Source organism: Parus major, chromosome 3 (assembly GCF_001522545.3).
Source record: "Parus major isolate Abel chromosome 3, Parus_major1.1, whole genome shotgun sequence".
NCBI classification, from domain to species: Eukaryota; Metazoa; Chordata; class Aves; order Passeriformes; family Paridae; genus Parus; species Parus major.
This window is the reverse complement of record NC_031770.1, coordinates 61,210,682-61,236,345: the sequence shown is the minus strand read 5'-3', so window position 1 is coordinate 61,236,345 and position 25,664 is coordinate 61,210,682. Positions and strand designations below refer to the sequence as shown.

Below are 25,664 nucleotides of genomic sequence, written 5' to 3'. Positions count from 1 at the left end.
GCACTCAGCTAGTGAGGTGAACAAGCCAGATCCACACCTACCTCTTTTCTCTCTCTTCTAGAAAAGCTCACGTTTAGGTGCCAGGTCACTTTAGATTGCTTTCTTATCAATCATCATTGCTAAAGCTTCACAGTAAACTCAGTTTTGATTACTGCATAAGGGATAACTGGAGAAGCTGCAGGATGAGATTATGGAGATGCAGAAAGAAGGTGTCCCGTGCAGTGCTCAAAGGTCATGGCAAAATCGTAGCTATTTAGAAAAAAACAACAAAAAACAAACCTGTCCAAAAAATCCCTACATAAAACACAGAACATGAGTTCAGTCTTGAGCTGGCCTGGTCCTAATAAACAGCTTACCAAAATATGAATAAGACAAACCTTTCAGATCAACCCAGCAGGGAGATCAGTGAGTAGGGATTACAATTATCAAGACTAGATATTAAAATAAAACATAATCCGCAATACAAACCCCTTTTTGCCCCTCTGCCGGACCGTCACACCTCTGCCCCTTCCCTGGGAATGTGTTCCTCCACCTGCTGCGACACCCACGCCGCCAGCGCTGACCTCCTTCCCACGGAAAAAGGAACGCGACTCCTTTGGCATCTGTTAATTCTTAATGTTATTTAATGCTCCAGATCCTTAAATGTGGTCGGGAGAAGCCGCAGCGCGCCCCTGACAGTGAAACACCGCTGGGAGAGCGTGTCCCCAGTGTACACGGAGTTATTTATAAACCACACGCAGGCAGTACTGCACTGACACCTGGCGTGCGTGATACAGCACACCCAAAATACAACTACAAGGAGGCTGAGGAGATAAAACCAGCAGTAACTCCTGAAGAGTTGGCGCAGGCCCTTGTCCCGCTCCGGGCGCTGCAGCGGCCGCGGGGGTCTCTCTGCCACACGCCCCTCCCCGGGCTCCTCCCGCCGCTCCCGCCCTTCCCTGCCGGCGGCGCATGCGGGAGGCGGGGGATGGCCGGACATGGCGCTGGCGGCTCCGGCGCTGCGGCGCTATTTGCTGCTGCTGGCGCAGGAGCACCTCGAGTTCCGCCTGCCGGTGAGCGCTGCGCGGGACCGCGACCGCGACCGGGGCCGGGGCCGGGGCCGGGGCCGGCACCGGCACCGCGACCGGGGCAAGGGCTGGGATCGGGATGGAAATCGGGGCCGTGTGAAGCGCTGCCCTCCCCTCGCCTCGCCTCTCCTCCGGGCGCTCCCGGACAGCCCTTCCCCGGGGGAGCCGGGCCCCGGCGGCGGTCCCCTCCCTCCCTCCGGGAGAGCCGGGGGCTCGGAGCGCCCGGCGCCCCTTCCCTCGCCGCTCCCCGTGTTCTGTGGGAAGGGACCCTCGGGCGTACGGTTCCCTCTTCTCCCTCCTGGTCCAGGCTCACGGAGAGCCTCCGCGTGGTGGCTTTAAGGCAGCGCTTTCCTTGCCGCTCGCTTTTCCAGAGCCTCTGGCGCTAGGAGAGGTTGCCAGCAGAGTACCCGGGGCGCCACGCGAGAAGCGGAAGCTGGGGTTACAAAAATGCTTTCAAGTTTTTGGCTTTGGTGACTTTTAAAGTTTATTTAAAGTTAAGTGGGGGGCTTAAGTGTTTAAGCCCACTGAAAGTTTTGTTAGACGTCAGGTCCCTCCAGCGTGCCCTGCGTGCAGGAATGGCTGGTGCTGCCCTGGGCACACGGCAGGGCCTCTCCCGATGGACTGACTGCCCAGGGAGCTGCACTGTCCCTGCAGTGTCCAAGGAGACACTGGATCTGGCACTCAGTGCCTTGGTCTGTTCCGAGGGGTGATGTTCCCTCATCGATTGGACTCTTACATGTTACCAAATGTTCAATGTGTCTTGAATAATCTAGTTCCCTTGTTTTCATTAGCGTTTTCTTCTGTGCATTGCTTTTTCCTATTTGCTTTGTGGGGCTGACACCTGAGTTTATGTACTTATGATCAACCCGCGTTTTCATTAAGCAAGGTCATTTTATCATCATAAAAAAATTATGCATATGTAACATAGAAAGTTTTTCTTTTTATCACCAAGGTTTTGGTGGCACTTGGTTGATATGGCTCTTGAAGAAAGTAGAACCATTTCTCATTTCATGTATTTTGGTGACTGCTCAGCTTGTTTGGTTTTGTAATGAGCTGTGTTAGGGTCATGATTTGTCAACAACTTGGCGAAACAAGCAAGGACAGATTTTTTAGCCAGGTGATCTGCTGATCCTAGCCCTGGGTCAGTCTTACTAGTGAAACATTACTTTTATGTGAACTAGTCTGAAAAATATTTTAAGAAGAGGGTGGATAATATTGTATGATAAATGTCGTTGTGAGAGTATAGGATTGAACAGTAAAGATTCTAGTGAAGGAGAAAATGTGAAAAGGTGGGGTTTGATTACTGAAATTTTCCTGACATTTGCCAATGAAATTTGAGAAAGTTGTTTTTATGGCAGAGAAGTCTTAATTTTCAGTTCCTGAACAATACATATAATCTGAATTTACTTGTGAACTTCTGCCCTATCCACCATCTGCATTAGAATCCCTCTTCCTCTTCTCTTCTCCTCATAACATTAGTTAATGATTCTAAAGCCTCACCTTTGTATTTTCACTTTAGGAAATAACATCATTGCTCTCCCTTTGTGGTGGACAATTCAGTGGCGAGCAGGAAATACGTGTAAATGTAAGCAAGGACCAATTATTTTCCTTGAGTGTGTGTATGGTATGCAACTACGTTCTTTACAGTATTTCTGTTAAATGTAGGCAGCTGAATAAATATTGAAGTTTCATAGGAAAATCGGGGATCTTCCCATAACTGAAGACTTCTCAATTTGAGTGAAAACTCAGAACTGAAAAAAAGATGCACAAAATGCACCTCAGGATGTCTTCTCTTACCAGCATGAAAAGAAGCAGTGCCATCTGCTGGGAGGCTCTCCTTGGTTTTTAGAATGTCTAAACACTGAAAATGCTCAACAGCAGTTTGGAAATTGTTGTCTTCCTCTAAATCAAAGAGGCAGAGGAGAGGTGCAGCTAGGAAACCATATGATTCTGGTCTCAGTGCTTGGTCAGAGAATGTAATTGGGATTTAGTTACTGCTCGTGTGTAACAAACTGTTTCCAGTCTTTAGCAGATGAATAATCAAGAGACGTGCGAACAATATTTTACCAAGTCAGTTATGTTGGGAAAAATAAATACACAACAATTCCTCAGACATTCAGACTAAGTAAACAGTTTTGTCTCAAATCAATTATTTTATCCCCACATTCTCTGTATGATTAAAGTTATTAGATTTATTTTTTATTATTTTTTTAGATCTTCAGTATGCATGTTGTGTTTTTATAGAACAAAACCGTGTAGTTGTGTAATTTGTTTGACATCCTCCAGCTAGGTATTTGCATCACTTACCTTCTCTTGATTGCAGTCTCCATTTTGGATTCTCAATATTCCTTCAGAAGAGATGGCAAGGGGACTAATGAAGCGAACAGTATGTGCAAAGTAAGAGATGAAAATTCTTGTAAATAATGACGTAAGCTGTGGGATTTTGTTATACTGTAGCAAATATCAATTTTGTATGGAGTTCTAAAATAAAGAGTCTCTGATTCCCTCCAGAATTGAGAAGGTGTTACTGGAGCCTGCAGGACTCCTGTAGGACTGAGTGTGTGTAGCATGCCCATCCTCTTTACTCAGTGTATGATCAATTCAGGGTCTTGAAATGGTGTTCTTCATTCCAGAGACAGTACTTGTAGTGTCACTCATGTTTTATGTGCCTTGTATAATGTTGAGTTAGTGGCTTGTTCTAAAATATGTATGGAATTGAAAGATAAAACCAGTGATATGTGAAAACTGACAATCATGTTTGGAAGGGAATTGTTGCATCACCCTCCCTCAGTGCTGGCACCTGAGCCTTCAGCCCCAACTGCTGCAGCAGAGTTCCCTTCTAGGAAATTCAAGAGCACAGGAATATGCTGGGGTGTGATTGTTCCAGCTGGTCCTTTTTAGAGGTGTCTGAATAGCATGCTTTCCAGAGAGGCACGTGAGAGAGGCCTTGAAGTGTGGTTCAGGATGAGAAGCAGCATAGGTATGTTATGTCTCTCTGACCATGCTAAATTTGTGGTGTCTGTGTTGTGTTCTTCAGAGCTTGGGCTCCTCTGCAGAGTGTTGCACAGTCCCTGTTGGGTGTTTATTGTTTCAGGTGTTCAGTTTTACCTCCAATGACTTGGGCTCTCCACTCTTGCCTAAAGAATAGAGTGCTGCCCTTAAAAAAGCAGCTGCGGGCTGCTAAGGGAGTAAAATGTGACAAAACAGCTTGCAGATGTTCTGCACACCATGCACTCTCAGCTGATGTATGCTAGTTCTATGTACAAATCATAACTAGCCCATGGCTTGTTTTTCTGTGCTACTGCTGGTTGTGGGGAGATGTGTTAGTTTTAGAATAAGATCACTGGAGTACCTCCACTGCACTGCTAATTGATATGAAAAGCTCTGACACTTTTGGTATGTTACCAAACAAAGAAAAGCATCAGTAAAATATCAGGACTAAAAATACTTGTTACAACAAAAATTAAAACATTTGTCGGGAATTAAATGCCACACTTCAATACTCCATGAAGTAAAGCTTAAATACATTGGCCAAGTAGGTTAAAAGGAATAAGTAAGTAATTTTCCTTGCTTAGTGTGACTGCACTCTCAAAAACTTTGTAATTTCAGGTCTATATTTGAACTGTGGGGCCATGGAAGATCTGCAGGGGAGCTCTATGCATCTTTGAAGAACTATCCAACAGAGAAGATGGTATACATAAAAAGAATCTGGACAATATGGTTGCTTAAGCCCACTGAATAGCACTGCATCTGTACTAATTAAAGTGTCTTTGCCTTTTTTTTTTTCAGCTTCCGTATCTACAGTCAGACTCTACTTACAAAGTACATATTCATACATTTAATAAAACACTGACCCAAGCACAGAAAATAAAAAAGATTGATGTAAGTAAATAGTTAAGAAATCATCGTTTAGTTTAATCTATTCATGTTGTTTTTATTCCATGCTATATGTGTATTTGAGTTTCTTCAAGATCTTAAGGAAGTTTATGGCTTATGTCTTATCAGGTCTAAATGAGATTTTTGTGTCTGAATTAACATTCTTTCAAAGTTCAGGACTTTTCTTTTTTTTCCCCTGTAAACCAACTGTTTAAGGCATATACAAAGCCAAACAAATACCACTGCTGATTTCAGACCAGTGTGCTGGGAAAACTGAAGCTTAATGCTGAAAACTGTAAGATTCAAATAGCAAGAGTTAGGTGCTAGATTCTTGGAAAATCTGTTACTTGGTCTCCTTATTAGGGTTTTATTGTTGCAGAATGTGGAACAAGTGACTTCAGCTGCAAGCTGTGGATTGTGTGCTGATCTCCTGTTCTGTCATCATGTTCTTGTCTGTACTTGTGCTCGCCTCCTAACTATATGAGTAGTTAATTTAGGATTTCTTTCCAAATTACTGTTTTTCTGCTCTTCTACATTCTATTTTGGCAGCTATTTATTCAATTTACTTCATTTACAGAAACTGAAATTATCTGCATTAAAAGTAGCTATTTTCCCCTGTTTGTTGAGTTTTTGTGTACATGAAATAATGATAAGTATGTAAACTGCTGTAGTTGCACACCACTGAAATTTCACATCCCATTGTTCATCATCAGTGTTGCTTTTATAACTTGAAAATTGCATAATTAATATGCACAGTTAATTTCTTCTGAAGCTGAGTTCTGTTCAGTTAATAAGAAGTATTATGGTTCCCAATTTTTAATCCTTAATAACTTGAGTTATCTTTGTTTAGATGAAAGGCATTTCAAAACTCCAGTGAAAATTGAATGAACTTTTTAATACTAATGTACTATTTCTCACCAGTGAAATCGTTGTTTGTTTGCTTTTTTGCTGTTTTTTTGTTTGGTTGGTTTTAATTTTTTTTTTTTCTTGGAGGGAGGGAAGGACTTATTTAAAAAAAATTGACCCTGTTTGTTTTTTGCTCTGTTTTTCTTTATTGTATAGGCCCTTGAATTTCTGCCATTCAAAGGAAAAGTAAATTTAAAGAATCCAGAACACATCTTTTGGATTTTGGAAGATTATGGAATGAACCCAAATGACGTTCCAGAAGAGCCCATTCATCTATATTTTGGTAGATGGGTGCGTGAGCATGTTTGCTTCAGTTCTTACCAGCTTGTATTTTCAGAAGAGTGAGCTTCAGTTTAAATGTAAAAAGTGTTTTGGCTTTTGATAGAAGCAGAAATTACAATTGTCTCAATTTGTCATTTCATAATACTCTGAAGCAAGTCTTGGGAGTCCTTACTGTGACTAGGAAAAAGTGGATTTACTTAACAATTCAGAGGTGGAAAAAAAGAAGTTTTATCTGGAAACACACCTTTGTCTTGCTGTCCACTGAGAGAACTCAGCACAGCAGTGAGACTGCACAGCTGGGGTGGTGTGTTACATATTTTTGGACCTCGATGCAGCTGAAAGCACCTGTTTCAAGCACATAAAAAGATCTACAGAACTGTAGATGGCTTGTGGCCCTGCTGAGTGGCACCAGCCTCACTGGAGCATTCTTTAAGTGCTTCAGGTGATCCTGGCAGGCACCTCCATGCCATGGAAAGGTGCAGACTGATCCCTGAGGCTTTGGACATCAGTGAGTCCCGCTCAAAGGAGCACTGACAGCGCAGAAGGAACCAAGTACAAAAACTGTCTGGACCCTCATCGGTGGTCTTCACTACAAATGTTCTTGCCTGCTGGCCATATGCACTCTAAACCTGCTGAACTATTAGGCTATCCTGAGGAAATTTCATCTGGTCTTTTATGTTTTTGTGAGGAAAAAGTGGCTCCTCAAAGGATATCTCCCAGAATGACACTAGCCACTGATAGGAATATGTGCTTGCAATGTCCTGGGTCAAGGGCAGCTGGACAGAGAGAGAGAGCCACTGCAGAGGTTTCATAGCTATAGTCAGTGGCTTGTGTACAGAGAAGTTAGAGATTCATGTGATCTGTTGGGGCCTGTGAATATTCCCCATGTCCGTGATTAATGTGCAAGCAGCCTGGGTTGTGGCAATGCTGGAAAACATTGCTGCTGTTGTCCCATCTGTGGTGAATTCCTGAAGTGTTTAAAAATGACTAAACCAGCCTGAAAAAATAGGCAGGTGTATTTTCTTAACCAAGTAAGACTGATGCTGAGCACAGGTGGGGGGATAATGTTTGAATGTGTTTCGTTCCAGATTGCTTTGGTCTTCTCCAACATACTTTGGAAGTCTGATGTAAAAATGCTAGTGTTTGGTCTTTTCTTGCTTTTCCCTTAAATTTTCATCTGTCAGCACTATCCTAAATTTAGATTTTGAGTGGGACAGAAATGCCCACTCAAGAAGGGAAGAAAAGAAAAGAAATTCTGTATGACCTTAAGTGTCCGTGTGTGTACATGCTTACGTTAATGTGCATTTCTAATCCTTGTTTTTTTTCTAAATCCTTTTAACTCTGACTTAATTCTGCTAAGAATTGTTTTTCTGATGCTTAGAATAATAGTAGAGTTACTCTAATTGTAATTTCTTTGAAAGAATTTTATCTCTAAAATGTTTGTACATTTTTAACCTCTGTCTTGAAGAATTTACCCAGGTGTTGAACCAAGATATCTGTTGCTTGGATAGAAGTCTGTCATATTTTCAGACATCAGAAAGCAAGGTGATGTGTTATGAAGTGAAGTTACCTGGTTTTGGATGGTGTCACTTAGCAAGTCTGTTAGCATATCTGTTTATATCTTGTATCCAGGACCTGACAGGGGTTTTAAATGTTTCAACAGATTGCAGATGGCCAAAGAGAACTCATTGAATCCTACAGTGTAAAGAAGAGACATTTTATTGGAAATACGAGCATGGATGCCTGCCTCTCTTTCATCATGGCAAACCATGGGAGAGTAAAACCCAATGACATTGTATATGATCCATTTGTTGGAACAGGTATATATATATATATTTTTTCAGCTGGTGGGAAAAACTGGAAGATTGTGTTAGTGCTTGCACCACTCTTTAACCTGGTGTCGTGACTTCTGGTGCCCAGCTGATATTTGAGATAGTACCAAAGGCAAAATGGTGTTCATAAAATTAATGGTTTGTTAACCTGAAAGGGATTTTGGGGGAAGGAGACCAACTTCCAGTGATGTTGACAGTTTATTTTGTGCTTTTAAAAAGTGTGTCTTCACTGTTGTGTTTTATGCCACATGGCCTAAACACCAATCCTTGTGTGTCATGGTCTGCTTAAGATCAAAGTGACCAAGAATTGGAATTTGGCTAAGCATTTCCTTCAGTCACTTTCAGGACATTACAAAGATCAGCATTTTAGAGCTGGCTCTCTAGGGGCATGCTGAGGGCACTTCTGATCATACAACACAACATAGCAATAGGGAGGTCATAGTGTTCCTCATAGAGTGCTGCTTTGTTGTGCCACTACAGCCTGTCTTCAGGATACTACTGCACACTCTTCCTCAGCTGAACTTTCCTTACCTTAGCCAGGAGGGGGAGCTTCTATTCCACATATTGCTGTGCATGGCATAGAAGTACTTTTTTGCCTCAGGGAAACTCAGCTGTAAGTGAAATAGCTGATCTATTGTGTCAGCTGGTGCCATATAATTATAGCAGAGTATATTGTGTTAAGCTACCTATAGTAATTTCTTCAAAAATGTAGCAAAGGCTGTATTTCTGACCTAGAACCATAGAATTGTAGAGTATCCTGCGTTGGAAAGAACTCACAAAGATCATCAGAGTCCAACTCCTGGCCCTGCACAGGACGCCCCAAGAGTCACACCATGTGCGTGAGAGTGTTGTCCAAATGTTTCTTGAACTCTGTCAGGCTTGGTGTTGTGACCACTTCCCTGGGGAGCCTCTTCCAATGCCCAGCCACCCTCTGGGTGAAGAACCTTTTTGTGATGTCCAGCCCAAAACTCCCCAGACAGAACTTCAGGCCATTCCCTTAGGTCCTATCACTGTCACTACAGAGAAGAGATCAGTGCCTGTCCCTCCTCTTCCCCTGACAAAGAAGCTGTAAATTGCACTGTGGTCTCCCCTCAGTCTCCCCTTCTCCAGGCTGACCAAATGTCCTCAGCTGCTCCTCATACAGCTTCCCCTCAAGGCTCTTCACTCTCTTTGTTGCCCTTCTTTGGGCCCTCTCTAATAGTTCAGTACCTTTCTTACGTGTGGCACCCAGAACTGCCCCCAGCACTTGAGGTGAAGCTGCTCCAGTGCAGAGCAGAGCAGGACAATCCCCTCCCTTGCCGGGCTGGCCATGCTGTGCCTGATGTCCCCAGGACAGGGTTGGCCCTCCTGGCTGCCAGGGCACTGCTGACTTGTGTTCAACTTGCTGAACTTTTATCATGGTGACCACATGTGAAATGCATAGATTTAAAAATACTTACAGTAATGGGAAGATGAAGAAAGATCTCTGCAGAGAAGTTAGGGAGAGAGAAGGCTACACTGGTAGGGTCTCTAGTAGGATAAATTTGTGTCTTCTCTGTGCCATAGAAAAAGAGCATGGGTATAATATTTAGAGAAACAGAAAGGTTTGGTGAACTCTTTTTTTGTCTAAAATTTTGTTCATATAGGACCTGATTTTTTTTCATGCATAGTAATATCTTAGAAAATTTTCTCCTCTTTCTTGTGCTTGTCCTTTAAAATGTTCAGGAAATTTCTCTACTTACCTCTTAGCAGTTGTTTTCACTTTGGTATCTATGGCTTTTTGTCTTACTACTTAAAACCTGCTAACTTAAACCACAAAGAGTGTCTTGAGAGCATTCTTCCTCTTGGGAGTGAAAACTGAAGAAAAATAAAAAGGAAGGGTAAAGACAGAAGTAGAAAAATGACATAAAAATTATGAAGCTATAGAAATTCAAGGTAAATGTTGTGTTTCAGTTTAAAAGGTTTTAAGAATTTTAACAAAATTCTCCCCAAATTGCCTAGTAGTTTGAATTACAATTTTAATTTTTTTTGCTAGATATTTGTAATATAAAGGCTAGAGATTAAAGGGGACACTGGAGATACTGTGTGGCATGCCATTTGTCAGTAGAATGTATTTATGACTAAATAACAGTGGCTTTTGCACTTCTGTTGAGTAAACCGTAGGAATTTCAATTGTCTCTTGGGGATCTTCAGAAGATTTTCAAGTTTGTCAGTACAACAGTGCCCTGTCACTGGAGTTTCTGGGGAGTGGTTTGGAGTTGAGAGTGACACAGTGATTTTGAGCTTATTGGTTTGGAAAAATATATATTCAGGGTCTGAGGAGCATTTTGAAAAACTGCAGTGTTTTTGCCTGATTTTTTACATTGAGAAAGTGAATAGTACCAAACCAGAGTGAGAATGGCCTTGCAAAATGGTTCTTGCTTGTTGCAAATTGGTTTTTGCTTCATAAGCCAAATCACAGGTCTTTCACGTTAGTGTAAGAATGGACAACTGGCATTTTTCCTTGGACTACAAAGTGCTCTTTGACCAGGCTGACTTTTAGAAGACTTGATAACCCCTTTTTATTGTCGAGTAGAATTGGAATGGCCAAGGCTGTGTTTTTAACTTCCATCCATGTTCAGATATTCTTTCCTCAGTGTTGGGCAGAAGGAAACCTGGAACCTTCTGGAAGAATAAATCCAGTCTTTTACATGAATGTTTTGTGCTTCCTCTTAGACAGTTCAGGTTATCTCAGTAATCTTTTTGATTGTTCCTTTAGAAGATACTTGTAGTACTGCATAGTTGGAAATGGCAGGATGTTTTTCTTGGACATCCTAGAGGACCATATCTCATCTGTGCTGAAGGGGTGGAGGAACAGTGTATGATAGGAAGGCATGAAGCTCTGTGCCATCATTATTCTGCTACAAGTCACCAGGGACAGAGTGATTCCCTGATTAACCCTTTGTCTGTCTCTGTTTCATAATCAAAGGGCTGGCCATAAGAGTACGTAAGTATCCATGCACCTTCTGCAGGAACACAATTGAACTAGTACAAGCTGAGATTTATTAAAAGCTGTAAATTCATGATTTCCAAGCTTTTTTTTTTTTTTTTTTTTTTTTTTCTGTGATTAAAAATATTGTTAGATGGGCAAAGGACTCTCTTCTTACTTTTTTTGTAGGACTGGGTGGTATGCCATACTTGGGGTCAGGGCTAGCTAAATTTGTCTTGACCCTCTGGATGTACTGCCCATCTGTTCTGAGGGATTGCAACCAAGAAGGGAAATGGGTGATTCCTTTGGGGTGAGTAACCTTGTTTTTCCCTGATCCATTTCACAAGAAAAAGCAGAGGAATTTTAAAAGTTTTTTTTGTTCTTGCTCACCTTTAGTTTTGGTAGAGTTTGTTACCATATGGTGCAGAAGTTTTCTGGTGCACACAGAGCACATTAGGGATTTGCTGGTGCTCAGTGGGTGGCTCAGGATCATGCAGAAGGTTCTTTCCTCTCTCCTGGTGAATGGGAGAACTGGTGTCACCGCCCAGCCAGCTTGTGCATTGTCAGCCCTTCATCCTGCAGCAGTCATTCTCTTCATTTGGCAGGACTGTTGACATCAGTGGGGTTCACAGCCTTGTTCTCAGTTCTTGTTCTGCTCTAAACCATTCTGGTAGCCACAGACCTCTTTACTAATAACAGGACCACACAGCTATCTGTTCATCTCCTGCAGTCTGTCCATTACTTCATTTGGAAGCTCTTAAAGAGTTAATGTCATTTATTCTTTTCTGTGGGCTGTTCAGCTGTTGTCAGTTTCAAGGGGAAATCACACTTTTTTTTTGGTAGACTGTTCTTTTTTAATTAGGAAGGCAGGTTGCAATAGCAGTAATTAGAAAAACTGATTTTATTACAGAATAGGTACATTGGCAAAGGTACTGACAAAGTAGGTGGCAGCCTACTCAAAAGACAGCATTTGTATGTAGTTTTCACACTTGAGAACAATTACAGAAACTTTTTAGATGTTTATGTTTACGTTGGAGATATTTATATTTGTAAGGCTCTTGACCATTGTTAATTACAAGATGGGAATAGCTGTCTTATAGAAGTCTGTTTTTTTAGACACTGTTAAAGAAACTGGCTTTGAGAACAGATGCAGTAGAACTGCCATTTGTTTGGTGATGATTTTTCCAAGTGTTTGACAACAGTTTGAAATTCTGCTCCTTGCAAAGTAGAATCAAAAGTTTTGGTTCATGTCATGATAAAAGAATCTTGCTGCTTAAAATACAGAAAGGCATAAACAAAACTCCTGAACAATCTCCAGAGATGAGGAGTGACGCAGGGCATAGCAAGAGAAGGAAAATCATGTAGACCAGACAAAGGACTTGGTGCTATTATGTCTGATTATAATTACATAGTAATTCTAACTGGTTGATAGTTTTGCTTCCTGTTTTAGTGCTTGTTTTGTTTTTTTTTTCTTTTCCTTGGGTCTAATGTGATGCTGGTGTAGGCTCCTGAAGTTCCTGAGGAAAAAAATCCTAACACAGGTGACATTTATGACAGAAGTTTATACTTTTCCTCTTTTCTCCCCATTCTAGGTGGCCTTCTAATCTCCTCAGCACATTTTGGGGCATATGTGTGTGGTACTGATATAGATTACAACACAATCCATGGATTAGGTATGTTACATATTTTGAAGCCACTGCAGTCTTACCCTCCAGAATTTAAGAATACTGATGTAGCAGATAATATTTAGTGCATTTTAAAGCAGCATTAATCTTGGAAGGATTTATTTGGTCATGCATAGCTTTATTTGCCAATTTACATGTATGCTAGTTAAGATAATATTTTTAAGGCAGAAATATTTTTGAAAAATAATAATGAAGACAAAAACAAAGTTCCAAATAATAATTACCACAACTGTGTGCTGTTTTAACCTATGATGTGGGAAGCTCCTCAAAACCTAACCCAGGAACCCTTATCTAATTCTTAGTTCTCTGCAAATAGGCGAATTATATTCAACCTAGTGGACAGGGTTGTAACTGGGGGGTGGAGAGAGCATCTTGAGAACAAACATTTTTGTAAATGTGTTCTTTGACATTCTATGTAGATGGTGCAGCAGAACTGTTCTCATGTATTTTTTTTTCTCCTTACTACTTGTGAAGTTTATTGCAAGTACTTTTGAAAGGTTTTTTTGGTGATATTTGATTATTTTCTTTTAATTTAAATGGTAGAGTGTATGAAAGCTTTTCTTATATAAGCGTTTCTTGTTGAGAATACTCTTTTTTCCCATTTCCATTTCCCTTCCCCTCCCAGGCAAGGCAAGCAGAAAGAACCAGAAATGGAGAGGGCCAGATGAAAATATAAGAGCTAATCTCCGACAGTATGGTTTAGAGAAATACTACCTCGATGCACTCGTTGCTGATTCTTCAAGACCAATATGGAGAAAAGGGATGTTGTTTGATGCAATCATTACAGACCGTAAGTTTTTACTGCCTTTTGTTGCCTGAAAACAGTGACTAAAACATTGTTGCCTGTGTACATTGATTAAATATCTGGACAAGTGCTCAGGTCTGCAGCTTCCATGTTTCCAAAGATGATTGTTGGGAGCAGTGCTATGGGAATTGCATCTGCATTTGACATCTCTGCATTTATTTTAAGGATAGTTATTAATGTGTAACAAAACTGCCAATGACACTTTCTTCCATGGAAAGAATGTTTATATTCACCAGCAGAAATCAATATGGCTGAAAATCATCCTTTGAAGAAGTCTCCTTCAGTAAAAGCATAACATGATTGATGCATAGAGACTTCTTATCAGAATGGTCTGTATGGATGTTGGCAGCACATTGGAGTCTGCCATGCATCTCTGATGGATGTCTGGAGACTCGTGTTAAGTGCTTAATGTAGTGCTTCCAAAGAGAAATTTTAATGTGTTTCCAGTGCACTTAGCTACTGGAAGCAGGAACGGTTTGAAAGGATCTGCTTTTTTAGAAACCTATTTACTAAACACTATTTGTCTTGTATGAGAGGGAAAAGAAACCATGGGGGTAAATGAAAGACCTTGATACAGCAATTTCTGATCTCAAGCTCTGGCTTTTACAATGACACATTCATACTAATTAAGAATAATTAAGTGACTTTTTTGGCGGGGTTGATTGCTGATTTTTATTTGGCCTGTTCAGCAACAAGACAGTGTAGAATATTAACATGGACTTAGGACTGAGTGTGAAAACATTTGTAAAACTCCTGCAGTGGTTACATTGGTGCTTCCATGATGCTGAAACAAGTCTCACAAACTTAGATTTTTTGAACATGAAGTAAGTATGTTATGCTATTAGAAATGTGCAAAAAATGTATGAGGAAAAACCTTCTCTGTTTCTCCTTATGTGTGAGAATTACCATTTGTGTAATGTGCTGACAAGAAATTCTGATATACTTAATTTCATTTTGAAAAAGGTTAGTTAAGTGCTATAGGAGACATATTCATGCCTGTCAAACAAGAAAAGATGGGATTATTTATTACATGTTGGAAATCTAAGGAATATCTTTCAGCAAAAAACACAAGCATTGTCCTTTGTCATGTAGCAGATGTGTAGGCTGCTAGACGCTCTTACAGCTGAAGGGATTTCCTTGAAACAGTTTTAAAGTAACTTTTTGGAGCAAGAAACTTTCAACAGATCTTGAAGAAATTTCTCTTACTGACTTTAAGACTTCACACTGACTTAAGACTGACTTCAGTTTTTTTTTAACCTTGTATAAGCCACAGTTTGTGCACTGTTGTGTATGTATGGTGTAATTGTATGTTATTTTGACAAAGGGTAGGTTCTCATCTCTGCAATTTGCTTTTGCTTTGTCTAGCACCATATGGTATCAGGGAAGCTCCTCGCAGAATGGGGTCACAAAAGGAAACCGTCAAGTCTGTTGAAAGAAGGTAGGGAAGCTGTCTCATCTGTTGTAGAATATAAATGTCTTAATGGAAGCCTGGTTGCAGTTTTAGAGTATTTATTACTTCTTGGTTGGCTGTCAGAAGTTAAAAAATGGTAATAATTATAATTAAAGAAGAAAACCCCTTTTTGTTCTGTTTGTTCTCCCTCTTTATCCTTTGTGTGTGTTCAAATTTTGAATTCTGTTTCTCACCTCTATGAACCACCATTAGCATGTCTTTCCTCTTTTCAGAAAGTTCTCTTTGGTCCCTGCAGACTGTGAAATCGTTCTAAAACAGAATACATGTAATTTTACTTTAAACTTTTTTCTTCTGCATTTTCCACTGCTCCTTTCTTTTCAGAGATACTGCATGTCTTCTCCACTGTCTGGCCTTCCTTGCCTTCTGACTTTTACTCTGATTCCTTTAGAAAGCTGCTGTGCAAAATAACTATTGCCAGCATACCTGTGGTTCTTTGGACTCATCTTTAATACATGTGGAAGTCAAAGATAGTTAAGGGGTAACTTGAGAAGTTGTATTCCTCATAGTAGAAGTTGTACTCATGGATTGTCTTGGGTAGCTTTGCAAAGCTCATAAGGTGCTTTTGTGTCTTAGTACATTTTTTTTTTAATTACTATTATTAAAATTTTAAGTTTTCCTGTGCTCTTGTGTTTGCTTACACTTGTACATTTTTTGTTCAGCACAGAAAATCACTTCTTCGTTTCATCCAGTTACCATCTAAGTGACATCTTTTTTGACCTCTTGAAGTTTGGGGCAGAGTATCTGGTGATGGGAGGAAGACTGGTTTACTGGCTGCCCATATACAGGCCTGAGTATGTATTGTTGATTTCTGCTGTGCTGTGTGTCAGAGTGGATGCTGCATTCTCACTGTGCTTTCCTTTGGGATATAGTACAGCTGGAGCTTCCATAGTACCAGCACTTAAGAGTAATGCCCTGACTTTGTATTTTAAAACCTTCCATGAGGGAAACCATGTTTTGTAATGGAGCTTTTGAATGGAGATAATTCCTGACTGTTACCAAACAGAAAATACCTTTGCATATCATTGTAAATGCATGTCCAGTGGGTTGAGGTTTAAGCTTAAAAAGTTAGACTTTCAAGGTGCAGATAGATTTCTAAGATGGTAGAAACAGGTGGTATTAGTATGTGTTTCTGCTAGAGTAGTTGGTAGAGGTGTATGAAAATCATCCTTGGTTCTTTGGGGTTTGGCACTACTGATAAAGCTTTCTTCTAAGAAATAAGAGTCAAGTGACCAAGAGGTGGCAGTGAGAGACAGGAATTATCTGAGAGCAGCTCTGTTAGAGACGAGAGAGGCCAGCAGAGACTGCAGGATCCTGTCTGCTCAGTAGTGCAGCCTGGGATCAGAACTGAGTGTAGAAGGGAAAACAGCTGTTTGCATGCCTCATTTCAGCATCTCTTAGATTAGGTTTGAGGGGGGTTTTTTATTTGTTTTTATAAAGATTTTCTACTGCAAAGTGAGGAGTTGATGTACAGTAGCTGTTTGAAAGTGTCTTCCAGATAGAGATGAGCTCTGAAGGTGGTTTCCACAGTGTCATATATTTCTATGTACAGTCAAACCATACTGTTACATAATGTGGGTGATGTCCCTGGTTTCACCATGGAAATGACTTCTGGTAGTCCTATGTATCTCATGCTGTTTTGAAAATTTGGATATCAAAAGAAGTAATTTTTGATTCATGCTTCTGTAACAGGAGAGTGCACTTGGTAGTTTGCATGTTTTAGTAAATGATAAAATTGGCATTGTAGGCTTTTTTTCTCATAAGACAATTCACAGACAAAGCAATGAATGCCACTCATAGTATTATAGCTAATTCTCATGACAGTAAAATCTCTTTGGAATTACTGAATTTATTTTGTTCATCAAGATTCCAGTGTTTTTCTTTCTTCTCATTGAACTTTTGTGAAAGCATGCTTCCTCACTACAACAGTGTAAAGTGTTTCACTTCAGATAACTTGGGAACTGCATATTTAGGATCTACTGTAGTTGCTGTTCTGGGGAGGTCTAGTTGAGTTGCCTTTTAAAAAGTGAATTTTTACATACTACAAATACGTACATCACAAATCCTTCAAGTATGACATGAAATACTAAAGTTGCTAGAATTAGCATAGAATAGTAGGATAGTCACTTTATTTTCACCTGCAATAATGAACATGGGGCATTAAAGCAATTAAGTGGGGAGAAGATACTTTCTATTAACATTTTATACTATCAAATATCTCAGGCAACACCTGCCCTGAGTTGCATTTTTTGAGATCTTTGTATATTGCCTTAAATTACCTTAAATTAAAGCTGAAACCTATTAATTTAATACAGAAAGCCATATTGAATTGGATGTCTGTTAAAATCATTGCTTCTGAATTTCTTACTTGACATGTTTGAGTTTTATCTGAAAGAATGTAGAAATATATTCATTAATGCTAACAGAAAAGGCTTTTTAACAACATGATAGTGATCTCTCCCTCTTCAAGATAACATCTCCCTCCAGAGTTTACTCTTTCAATCAGACATTGAAATCATTGTTGAGTCCAAATTCTTCTAATTCCATTAAAGTCAGCCTTCTGTATGATTATGGAAAGAAACTTTTAAAATGTTGTGGCAAGGTGAATACCTTTTTAAAGGAAAGACAGTTTGGTGGTACTGGATGCATCGGAAGTCTTGTGTAATAGAAAAAGCAGTTGAGACTTAATTTTATTCTCCTTCGCCCAGAAGCATGTTCTGACTTTACCTAGCAGAAGCAGATACTTGTTTCTACATGAGAAGTGACTGAAATGTAGTTTTGTGGTCTGGAAGCTTTGGAAAAAAGAAAAGAGGCAGTAGTGTTCGGGTCTTTTCTTATTTGCAGATCTGTATTTGGGATTGAATTACTTGTTTAACAGCTCTCTGTTACCTTAAGGAACGCCAAGTTTTCTACCAGCACCTAGATGGATCCTATTTTAATTAAGACCAGCACCTTTACTTTCATTCAGAAAATCCACATCTTTACAGGAAAAATGTAAAGCTCCTCCTTTGTACCATTTAAATATTCAAGTCATAGGTATTAAGTTGCTCAGTTCTGTGTTTCAATGTCTGACTTCTGTTAATCTCCAGACATTGAAGAATCATAGGAGTGGGTTTTTTGTACAGATTCATACCTAACAGTACCAGAACCCATTTTCTGTGTTACCCTTTGGTAACTATTACATGAAAGCTTATTACAAAATCTAGGAATAAATGACTGATCAATGTTTCAGTATATAGGAAGGATATCTTACTTATCATACTAGCTAGGTTAATACTTTTTGCTGCTCTAGTCCCATGCAAGGCTCTTACATCTTTAAATTTATCTTTCAGCACTTGGAGCAATAGAAGGATTGAAAGCAATTTAGAGAAAACACTTTCTATATAGAAAATAGTATGTATATGAGATGGGGCATTTAAAATACTGTAACTCTTGCTTCTGTAGATAGTAGCAATGTTGGCTTATAATTAAATCCTTTCTAATGTTAAATGATGGTGGATTTTTTGGGTTTTTTTTTGCCATTAGAAAATATATAATGAGATAAACTTCATATAATGAAATAAATTTGTAATACCAAATTTTGAAGTTCAGGAATGTTACTATCTAATAAGAGCTGGCTTAATAAGATCTGAAATTGAAGTGAAATGATCTCCTTTTAGGGAGCCGGGAGTAAAGTCTCTTATTCCTGCAATTTTGTATATGTTGACTGTGGAAAATATTTTTAAAATCACAGCTCTGACTGGATAAGTTATTATTCCTGCATAGCTACAAACATTTTCTGCTTGAAATTATACAGGCAGGCCCATGTGTAAATACAGCAACGTAATTTAAATACATGCAGAAAATGCGGGGAGTGTCTCTTTACTGTGAGGTTTTAATTTCTTCTACACACTGCATGTCAAGATGATTGGAATATGTGATGTCAAAACTCTGGAGCAGCAATATCTGAATTTATTTAATCAGGTTTATGTGCATAACTGTCAACTGTGAACCTTTTTGTGAAGAGTCTGTAACAATTTTGTTTCAGATGCAGGTCTTCCACTTCATGAACCTACAGCACTAAGAATGATTATTTCTTCCAGATACACAGAAGAGATCATTCCCCGCCATCCGTGCCTGAAACTTATTAGCAACTGCGAGCAGATGCTTTCCAGCCACACATCAAGGCGCCTCATAACCATGGAAAAGGTGAAAGAATTCAAGGTAAGCTTGAATTCTTGATCATATTGTGTAAAATAGTAGCTGTTGCGTTCATGACAAGTTCGTGCTATTCAGCATTTGATCCCTGTTTCTGTCATACTTTGGTTTTTATGATCAGAGCTAGAGCTTTTGTAAAATTGAGCAGTGATTTAAGGGACTGTTCTGGTTTTGGTTTCTTCCTTTTTATTCTTGGTTTTTGGTAAACTCTTCATCCTGAGAACGTCCCTTGATAGTGTGAAAAAGATCTTTGAACTTACAGTTGCTTCTGAATCCCATCCACAGAGGCTTTGCCTTAGTACCCAAGATTCCATTGATTTCAAAGCCTATCTGGATGCCCAAGTAAATACTAAATATCTTTGTGTATCTTGCAGTATCTTGCAGTATAGGTAAACTTTATTTAATTCTGTTATTTCATCTTTAGAGTTGTACATTTTAGCTTTTGGAATAATATTGAAGTTGTAACAAGTACACCAAAGCACACTGGCTTTTTTCCTGTTTTTGTTTTGTGACACACTAAGTGCCTCTCCTGAGGGATCAGGGAATATTGCATTCAGGTCTCCCTACCATTCTTGCTACTTCTCTCACTTAATACTGTTAAAAGAGAGGCTAAACACTGTCGCATTTGGCTTCACAAAACCGAGACCAGTCTGGCCGGGGTTGCATGGCAAAATTAAAACAGGGATGGGTACGATGAGGGTCTCCAAAAAACAAAGAACTTTAATAAGGAGAGCATCAACAGGACAGAAAGCATACGTTGTAAGGGGAGGAACCTCGACGACCCCAGAATGGGGGGAACATAACAATACCTTTGTAACAGAACCATGAACCAATGAACAACTACCATATATGTAAAATGTTCCCAAACAATCAGAAACAAGAACTAGAAACATTGCTTAATATAGAACAACAACATTAGCATAATAACTCCCATGATCCTGTTCTTCTCACTGTAACCTAGCTAGATGTTTTCCCTCTTGGCATCCTGCTTCCCACAGCCTTAACCTGATGCCTCCTGTGTGATCAGTCGAGGCCAACCCCCCTGTCCATCCCAGCCAGCCCAGCTCCCACAAAACACATGTGAGGCAAATTCTTAATGCAAATGCACTCAGTGAGTTTTTAGTACATTCCTTGTCAGCTGGAAGAGCTGTTTCAGATGGCAGGAGATGCGGTCAGACTGCTGTGTCTGTGTGGTGCTTGCATTAATGACACAGCAGGGGTTCAGTGCTGCATTCATAATGCTTGTGGTGACTGCAGTTCTCAAGCAACACCTGAACTTTTATAAACACTCTGTGTGGAGTTCAGCCTCGGAGCTGCCAACTTCACTGGTAGCAAGCCAGGAGGGTAGACGATGAAAGTTTTTGACATGTGCATCTCAGGGTGTTCAGGGAGGTTTTTGACAGCAGTTTTATTGCTACCAGCTCTGTAGGGTAACATATTCTAACCTAAAAAATACATCAACCCTTCTGCAAACAGACTTGTGTCATTTGTTACTCCTCAGTGTGTCACCTGTTCTTCACTTCACGGTTTGACAGGTTCATGTCTGGAAATGCTTAGCTCTGAGCACCTGAGACTAGTTGTCAGGCTTGCTGCTTAGATAAGACTGTGCAAGTGCTTACATTCAGTATTCCAGATGTTTTTTAGATAATTTACAGATACCAGAACCCATGTGTGGTTTCTGATGAGGCAAAACTTGTCTAGTGAGCAAAATGCGTTGAATCCTTAGCTACCGCCTGCTTGGTTTAGGACCTTGTTTTGGTGTCTAAGATTTCCCCACCCCAGTGTCCCTTACCTGGAACATGTTTTTTCCTGTATTCATATCCTGAGCAACCTTTGAATTGGATACTTCCGACTCACCAGATATGACCATAAAATTCAACAGTTACACTTTTGTCTGCTTTTCTTTTTCCTAAGTGAAAGAGTGAATTTTAATGGATATGCCAAATATTTATGTTTCCAGACAGTTCCTGTCTGCTTTACCAAACTGGTTTGTAACAGGCCCTCAGTTGCCTTTTACTTCAGCTTAGTGCAGCACTTGCAAATGGCTGAGAAATACTACAAATCATGTTACTGTTATTATACAGTTCTTTGGTTTCCCCAGTGTTTACCACCAATAAGGAATTGCAGATTTCACAGCCAATTTTGATTTCACTATTAACACTTTAAATAAATTCTTAACTGGAGATGAATTCATCAGTCAGTTGCTGAAGTTGGTGTTGCAATTTGACTGGAATTTTTTGTAATAGGAAGGAGACCAAAGTGAAGGCAAAAAGTGAGTATGTCTAGGTGAAGTATTAATCTATCATAATATATCATATATAAATTATAAGCATGAAGATCATATGTTGAATTAAAAACCTTGCAAACCTGGTACATAACTTACTGTCTTGTAAGCATTCTTACAAGTCTGTTCCTTTTAAGTTTGCAGTGAAATTGTGCCAACTGGTAAAAGTTTCAACTCAATGTTGATGGGAATAGGCTTTTCCAGCATGTGCACAATATCAGCAGAGGAGTTGTTTGTTTTTTTAACAACCATTTCAGACAACTTTTGCCACTGTTTCTCCCATTGATCCCAAAATACACACTCCCCTCTTGCTTCCCCCACAGCATGTCTGCACACTGTCCCCCTCAAAACCCAGGGTGGGTAGGGCAGGGGCAGCTGCAACCTCAGCCCAGATTCCTGTGTTTCTCCCTCCCTGTGAGGCATCCCACTTTTTTAATGCCAAGAGAGATGCCTAAAAGTTATGTAGTAAGATGTAACAGAAAACTTGACTGAAGGACAAACTCAGAGCATATGATTGTCCAGGAAGGGACAATGAAGAACCAGGCACACAGACCCACACTGCTGAATGGGTCAAGCACTCACATGGTCACTCCAGAGTTGTTACTGGTGTAGAATTTTTTCTACTGAATTTAGCAGTGTCTGTTCCTGGGTATACGACCCTGCTGTCCCTGATTTGTTAACCGCTTTTTGTTTATAGCTGTATAACATCAGTACAAGTGGTTTCTATAGCTACTGTTCAGCACCAGATGTAGAGTGGTAGGAAGCAGTGATAAGGCGAAAAAGACTTTTTTTAAAAGGAAAACTAAATGTGGGTAATTACCTTGAAGCTGAACTGGGGCATTCCAGATGAATAAAAATCTCAAGAATGTCACTTAATATCTGCCAAGATTTAAAGAAAAACAAAATTTTCTCCTTATCATTCAGCATCCCCTTCTCTTCCACCTCTTCATTATTTATTAGAGATCTCTACAACTTATTTTAGTGTTGTCTTTAGAGAAAAAAAAAAATATTACCTTTTTTTTGCAAGTTATTTTCTCTGTAGAGTTAAATTAAGCGTATCCCTGGTGTTCACATTGTAGCCATTCAACTTCTTGATGCAAAATACTGTAAGTTAGGATTTGTTTGGAAATCCTTAGTCTCTAAAATCCAAGAATTTCAGTTACTTTGTTCAGTCCTCATGCTGCCTATAAAATTCCTTTAATTAGTAAATCTCAACAGTGACTGGTATCTTCAGGCAGTTCAGGATTTCTTATTTTCTTTTCCCTGTTTTAAGGAGCAGTTCCCATTGTTGTTGGTGTTTGGGGTTTTTTTGGTTTTTGTTTCTAAAGCAATTGCCATCTTTATTAGACAGTCATGCCTGTACAGGTGACAGGTAGGGAATGGAACCTCTTAAACTGGAATTATTGCAATGTGGGCCAGGAACTTTATTTGTAATCTTTCCTAAGAAACCCATTCCTGACTGCAGATCTCTCATTTAGTGAGCAGTGTCTGCAGAGCTCTTGATGAGGCCTGGATTTTTGAGAGGAGATTCTGCTGTGGAGTGGTGCACCAAGCCTGTTTCCATCCCAGTGTATGCAGGTGCCCCTATTACACCTGTGTTTTACTTGAAGTTTGTTCTTTTGTGCACTACATCCTCTCTTTGCCTTAACCAGCTTGGAGTAGAGGAGAGGGTTCTTTCCTTCCTCATCCCTTCTCCCCAGATCAGCGTTTTGTTTCCCATGGAATCAAGATGAATGTTGTACATGTGTGACCTAGAAGCTGTGGGGATTCATTTTTATCTTGAAGTACCTTTGATCTATATATCAATATCCCTCAGGGTCAGGTATTCCATCCATTTCTCAAGATAAGTGAATTATGTAGAATTCTTGTTAAAACATCCCAGTGATATAAAAATACATGTTTATGTCAAAGAAGGATTTCTAACCTGGAATTTCAAGGGAAGAAAAAGTGCTCTTTTCCAAAGAGTGGCCAGAGAAGTGGGTACAGGCTGTCTGTGAGAGGAGTACATCTTAAATCTCTTAAATCCCTCTTGTTTCCTGTCTGTGGCAGTTTTGTAATCTCTGTTTTTTTCAGAAACATGTTAAAAGCCTGTTGTTTATCAGCCTGAGAATAGTCATGGAGATGGCACTCTCTCACAGGTGACCAGAAGACAATAATACAGTACCTGCATTGGGTTTCCTGAAGCCATTTTTTCTGCTGTTTTCCAGCAGTGCAGTATTTAAATAGAGCTGCTGCTACTGGTGTACATACTTTACACAATAGATATCTACATGGCACTGAACATTTAGCACGTTAATTTAAGCTGGTGTCACATTCCTGATGTCTGCTGACATAGCAGGTGAGACCTACTTCAGAGCAATATCTCATTGTGTCCAGGAGAGGGCCCTTCTACATGCACACAAGCCTCTTGCTTTGATGAAAAACTTTTTCTTTCACTTTTAGAATGCTTGTTACAGTATCTGAAGCTAGGAGAGGTGTTGATCTTGGTAGGTAATAACCTGGGAAGGCTACAAAAGAGCTGATGGGAGAGATTGTCCACTAGGATTCTGTTCATCCTTTCACTGTAATATTTTTGTAATATGAAAATATTGACTATAATCTACTTCCAAGTTCCTACTAATGCTAAAACATTCCATGGCAACATTATTTTCAAATATGAACAAATAACCATATGTTTTAAAGTAATGAACCAGTGTCTCTGTTACTACATTGGTTAAAAAAAACTGAGAAGAAACATGTGGTGGAGGCTTGGTTCTGTTGTGTGCTTGTTTTTATTTTCTACTTGTGCCATTCAGTTGTTCAGTGCGAGGCTGCTTGTCACTGTTCCTTCCTGCTTTTGAGCATAATAGTAAACTGACATCACCCAGAAGCATAAAACTGTTTTTAGAAGTTGCCATCAGTTTTCTTTAACACTCAGATTAAAGTTTGATGTAATGTTTATGTTACAGCATTGCTAATGTTAGCTGACAAGTATCTTAATTGTACAAAGCCACAGAACATGATGAACTAAACCTTTGTATATACAGTGGGCCAATTTTCTAAACTGTGTTCTTGGCTGGTGTCAAATAGGTATTATGTGTAGGGATTTACTGTGTCAACTTTAACTTTCAGAAATACATGAATGCTGCACAGAAAAAAAAAATTCTCTGAATGTGCTTTAGTAACTGCAGGAACTCATCTTAGCCATTTGTGTTCCTCTTCTGTTTGTACCTGCCTTCCACAGACCTCTTTCTGATGGAATTCTCTTGACAGTGTTTTTTCTGGAAAGTGACCTGTGTGGTACCTGTGCTCATTTGGTCATGTACGAGTGGGATTCTGGTGATGTCAGCTGAGATATTTTCAGTGACTTAACTGTGTGCCATAGAAGTGTAAAACAAAAGCTGAGCTACCTTATACGTAATGGTTTGAAAAAGGCTGAAGGCGGGGTGGTGGCAATACTACCACACTACCCTCAAGTCTAATGTTTGTCTTTTGATGCCACACAGGATCAAGATGAGAACTCTCACTTGTTGGATGGTCAGTATATGCCGTACAGGGGACACAATTCTTTCCGTGAGAAGTATTTCAGTGGTGTGACAAAGAGGATTGCCAAGGAAGAAAAGGACAATCAGAAGTAAAATATTATATAAACAGATTAAAAAATGAGAAAAAGAATGAAGACCATTTCTTTGTAAGGACATCTGGATATGAGCATTTATTTGGATGCTTCAGAAAAATAAATACTGCTTTTAATTTCAAAACAAGATGAAACCCACAACCCAGGTTGGGAGCAGTTCTTTTTAATTAGTTTTGTTTATAACAGATTTTATTGTACAAGTTTTTTGAGTCTTATTTAATTTATATTTGTACTTTCAAGTACTAATGATGATTGACTAAAACCATTATTATTGTTCTTTCACCATTAACGTTTACAAGAAAGTAGTAGTATTATTTGGCTTCTTCAACTGTGAACATCTGGCTGTTTTAAAAACACGTGGTGGTGATCAAGGATTGCTGATTAAGAAGATCATTTTCATTTGTTTTGGTTTTTTTTGTAAATGATGTACAATAAACTGAGGTTGGCGTGAGGTTTTTTTAATTGTTGCATGCAATAATTGCTTGTATGAATTCTACTTGCTCTGGCTGAGGTCACAAGTGTTCAAAACTAACAAAAAACGCAAAGAAACAACTGGTCTTAGGCACACCCCACAAAAAGAAAAGCCTCTGTGACTTGATAAATGCTGGAGAGCCTGTTAAACCCTGTGAAGCCTGTCCACATCTGAAGCTCATCTGTACCTTGGATTTGCTTTTGCATTCCTAAACCTTGACTCTTGGT

The 25,664-nt window shown here is 39.6% G+C and overlaps 1 protein-coding gene across 5 annotated transcripts; it reads left to right on the top strand.

Annotated features, from left to right (window-relative positions):
* The first annotated feature begins 932 nt into the window (after positions 1–932).
* On the top strand, positions 933–25,427 carry TRMT11 (tRNA methyltransferase 11 homolog). 5 transcript variants are annotated; one of them, XM_015621874.3, is made up of 13 exons: positions 933–1,052; positions 2,587–2,652; positions 3,391–3,464; positions 4,677–4,758; positions 4,857–4,949; positions 6,006–6,140; positions 7,795–7,951; positions 12,503–12,583; positions 13,221–13,385; positions 14,766–14,838; positions 15,531–15,662; positions 18,951–19,071; positions 24,835–25,427. In XM_015621874.3, the coding sequence occupies exons 1-13, from the start codon at positions 978–980 to the stop codon at positions 24,964–24,966; spliced, it is 1,386 nt and encodes a 461-aa protein (XP_015477360.1). In that variant the 5' UTR covers positions 933–977; the 3' UTR covers positions 24,967–25,427. The 5 variants fall into 5 exon arrangements, with proteins under 5 accessions (XP_015477360.1, XP_033368699.1, XP_015477361.1 ...); XM_033512808.1 differs by lacking the exon at positions 24,835–25,427 and having other exon boundaries at positions 18,896–18,980; XM_015621875.2 differs by lacking the exons at positions 2,587–2,652; positions 3,391–3,464 and having other exon boundaries at positions 950–1,052.
* The last annotated feature ends 237 nt before the right edge of the window (positions 25,428–25,664 follow it).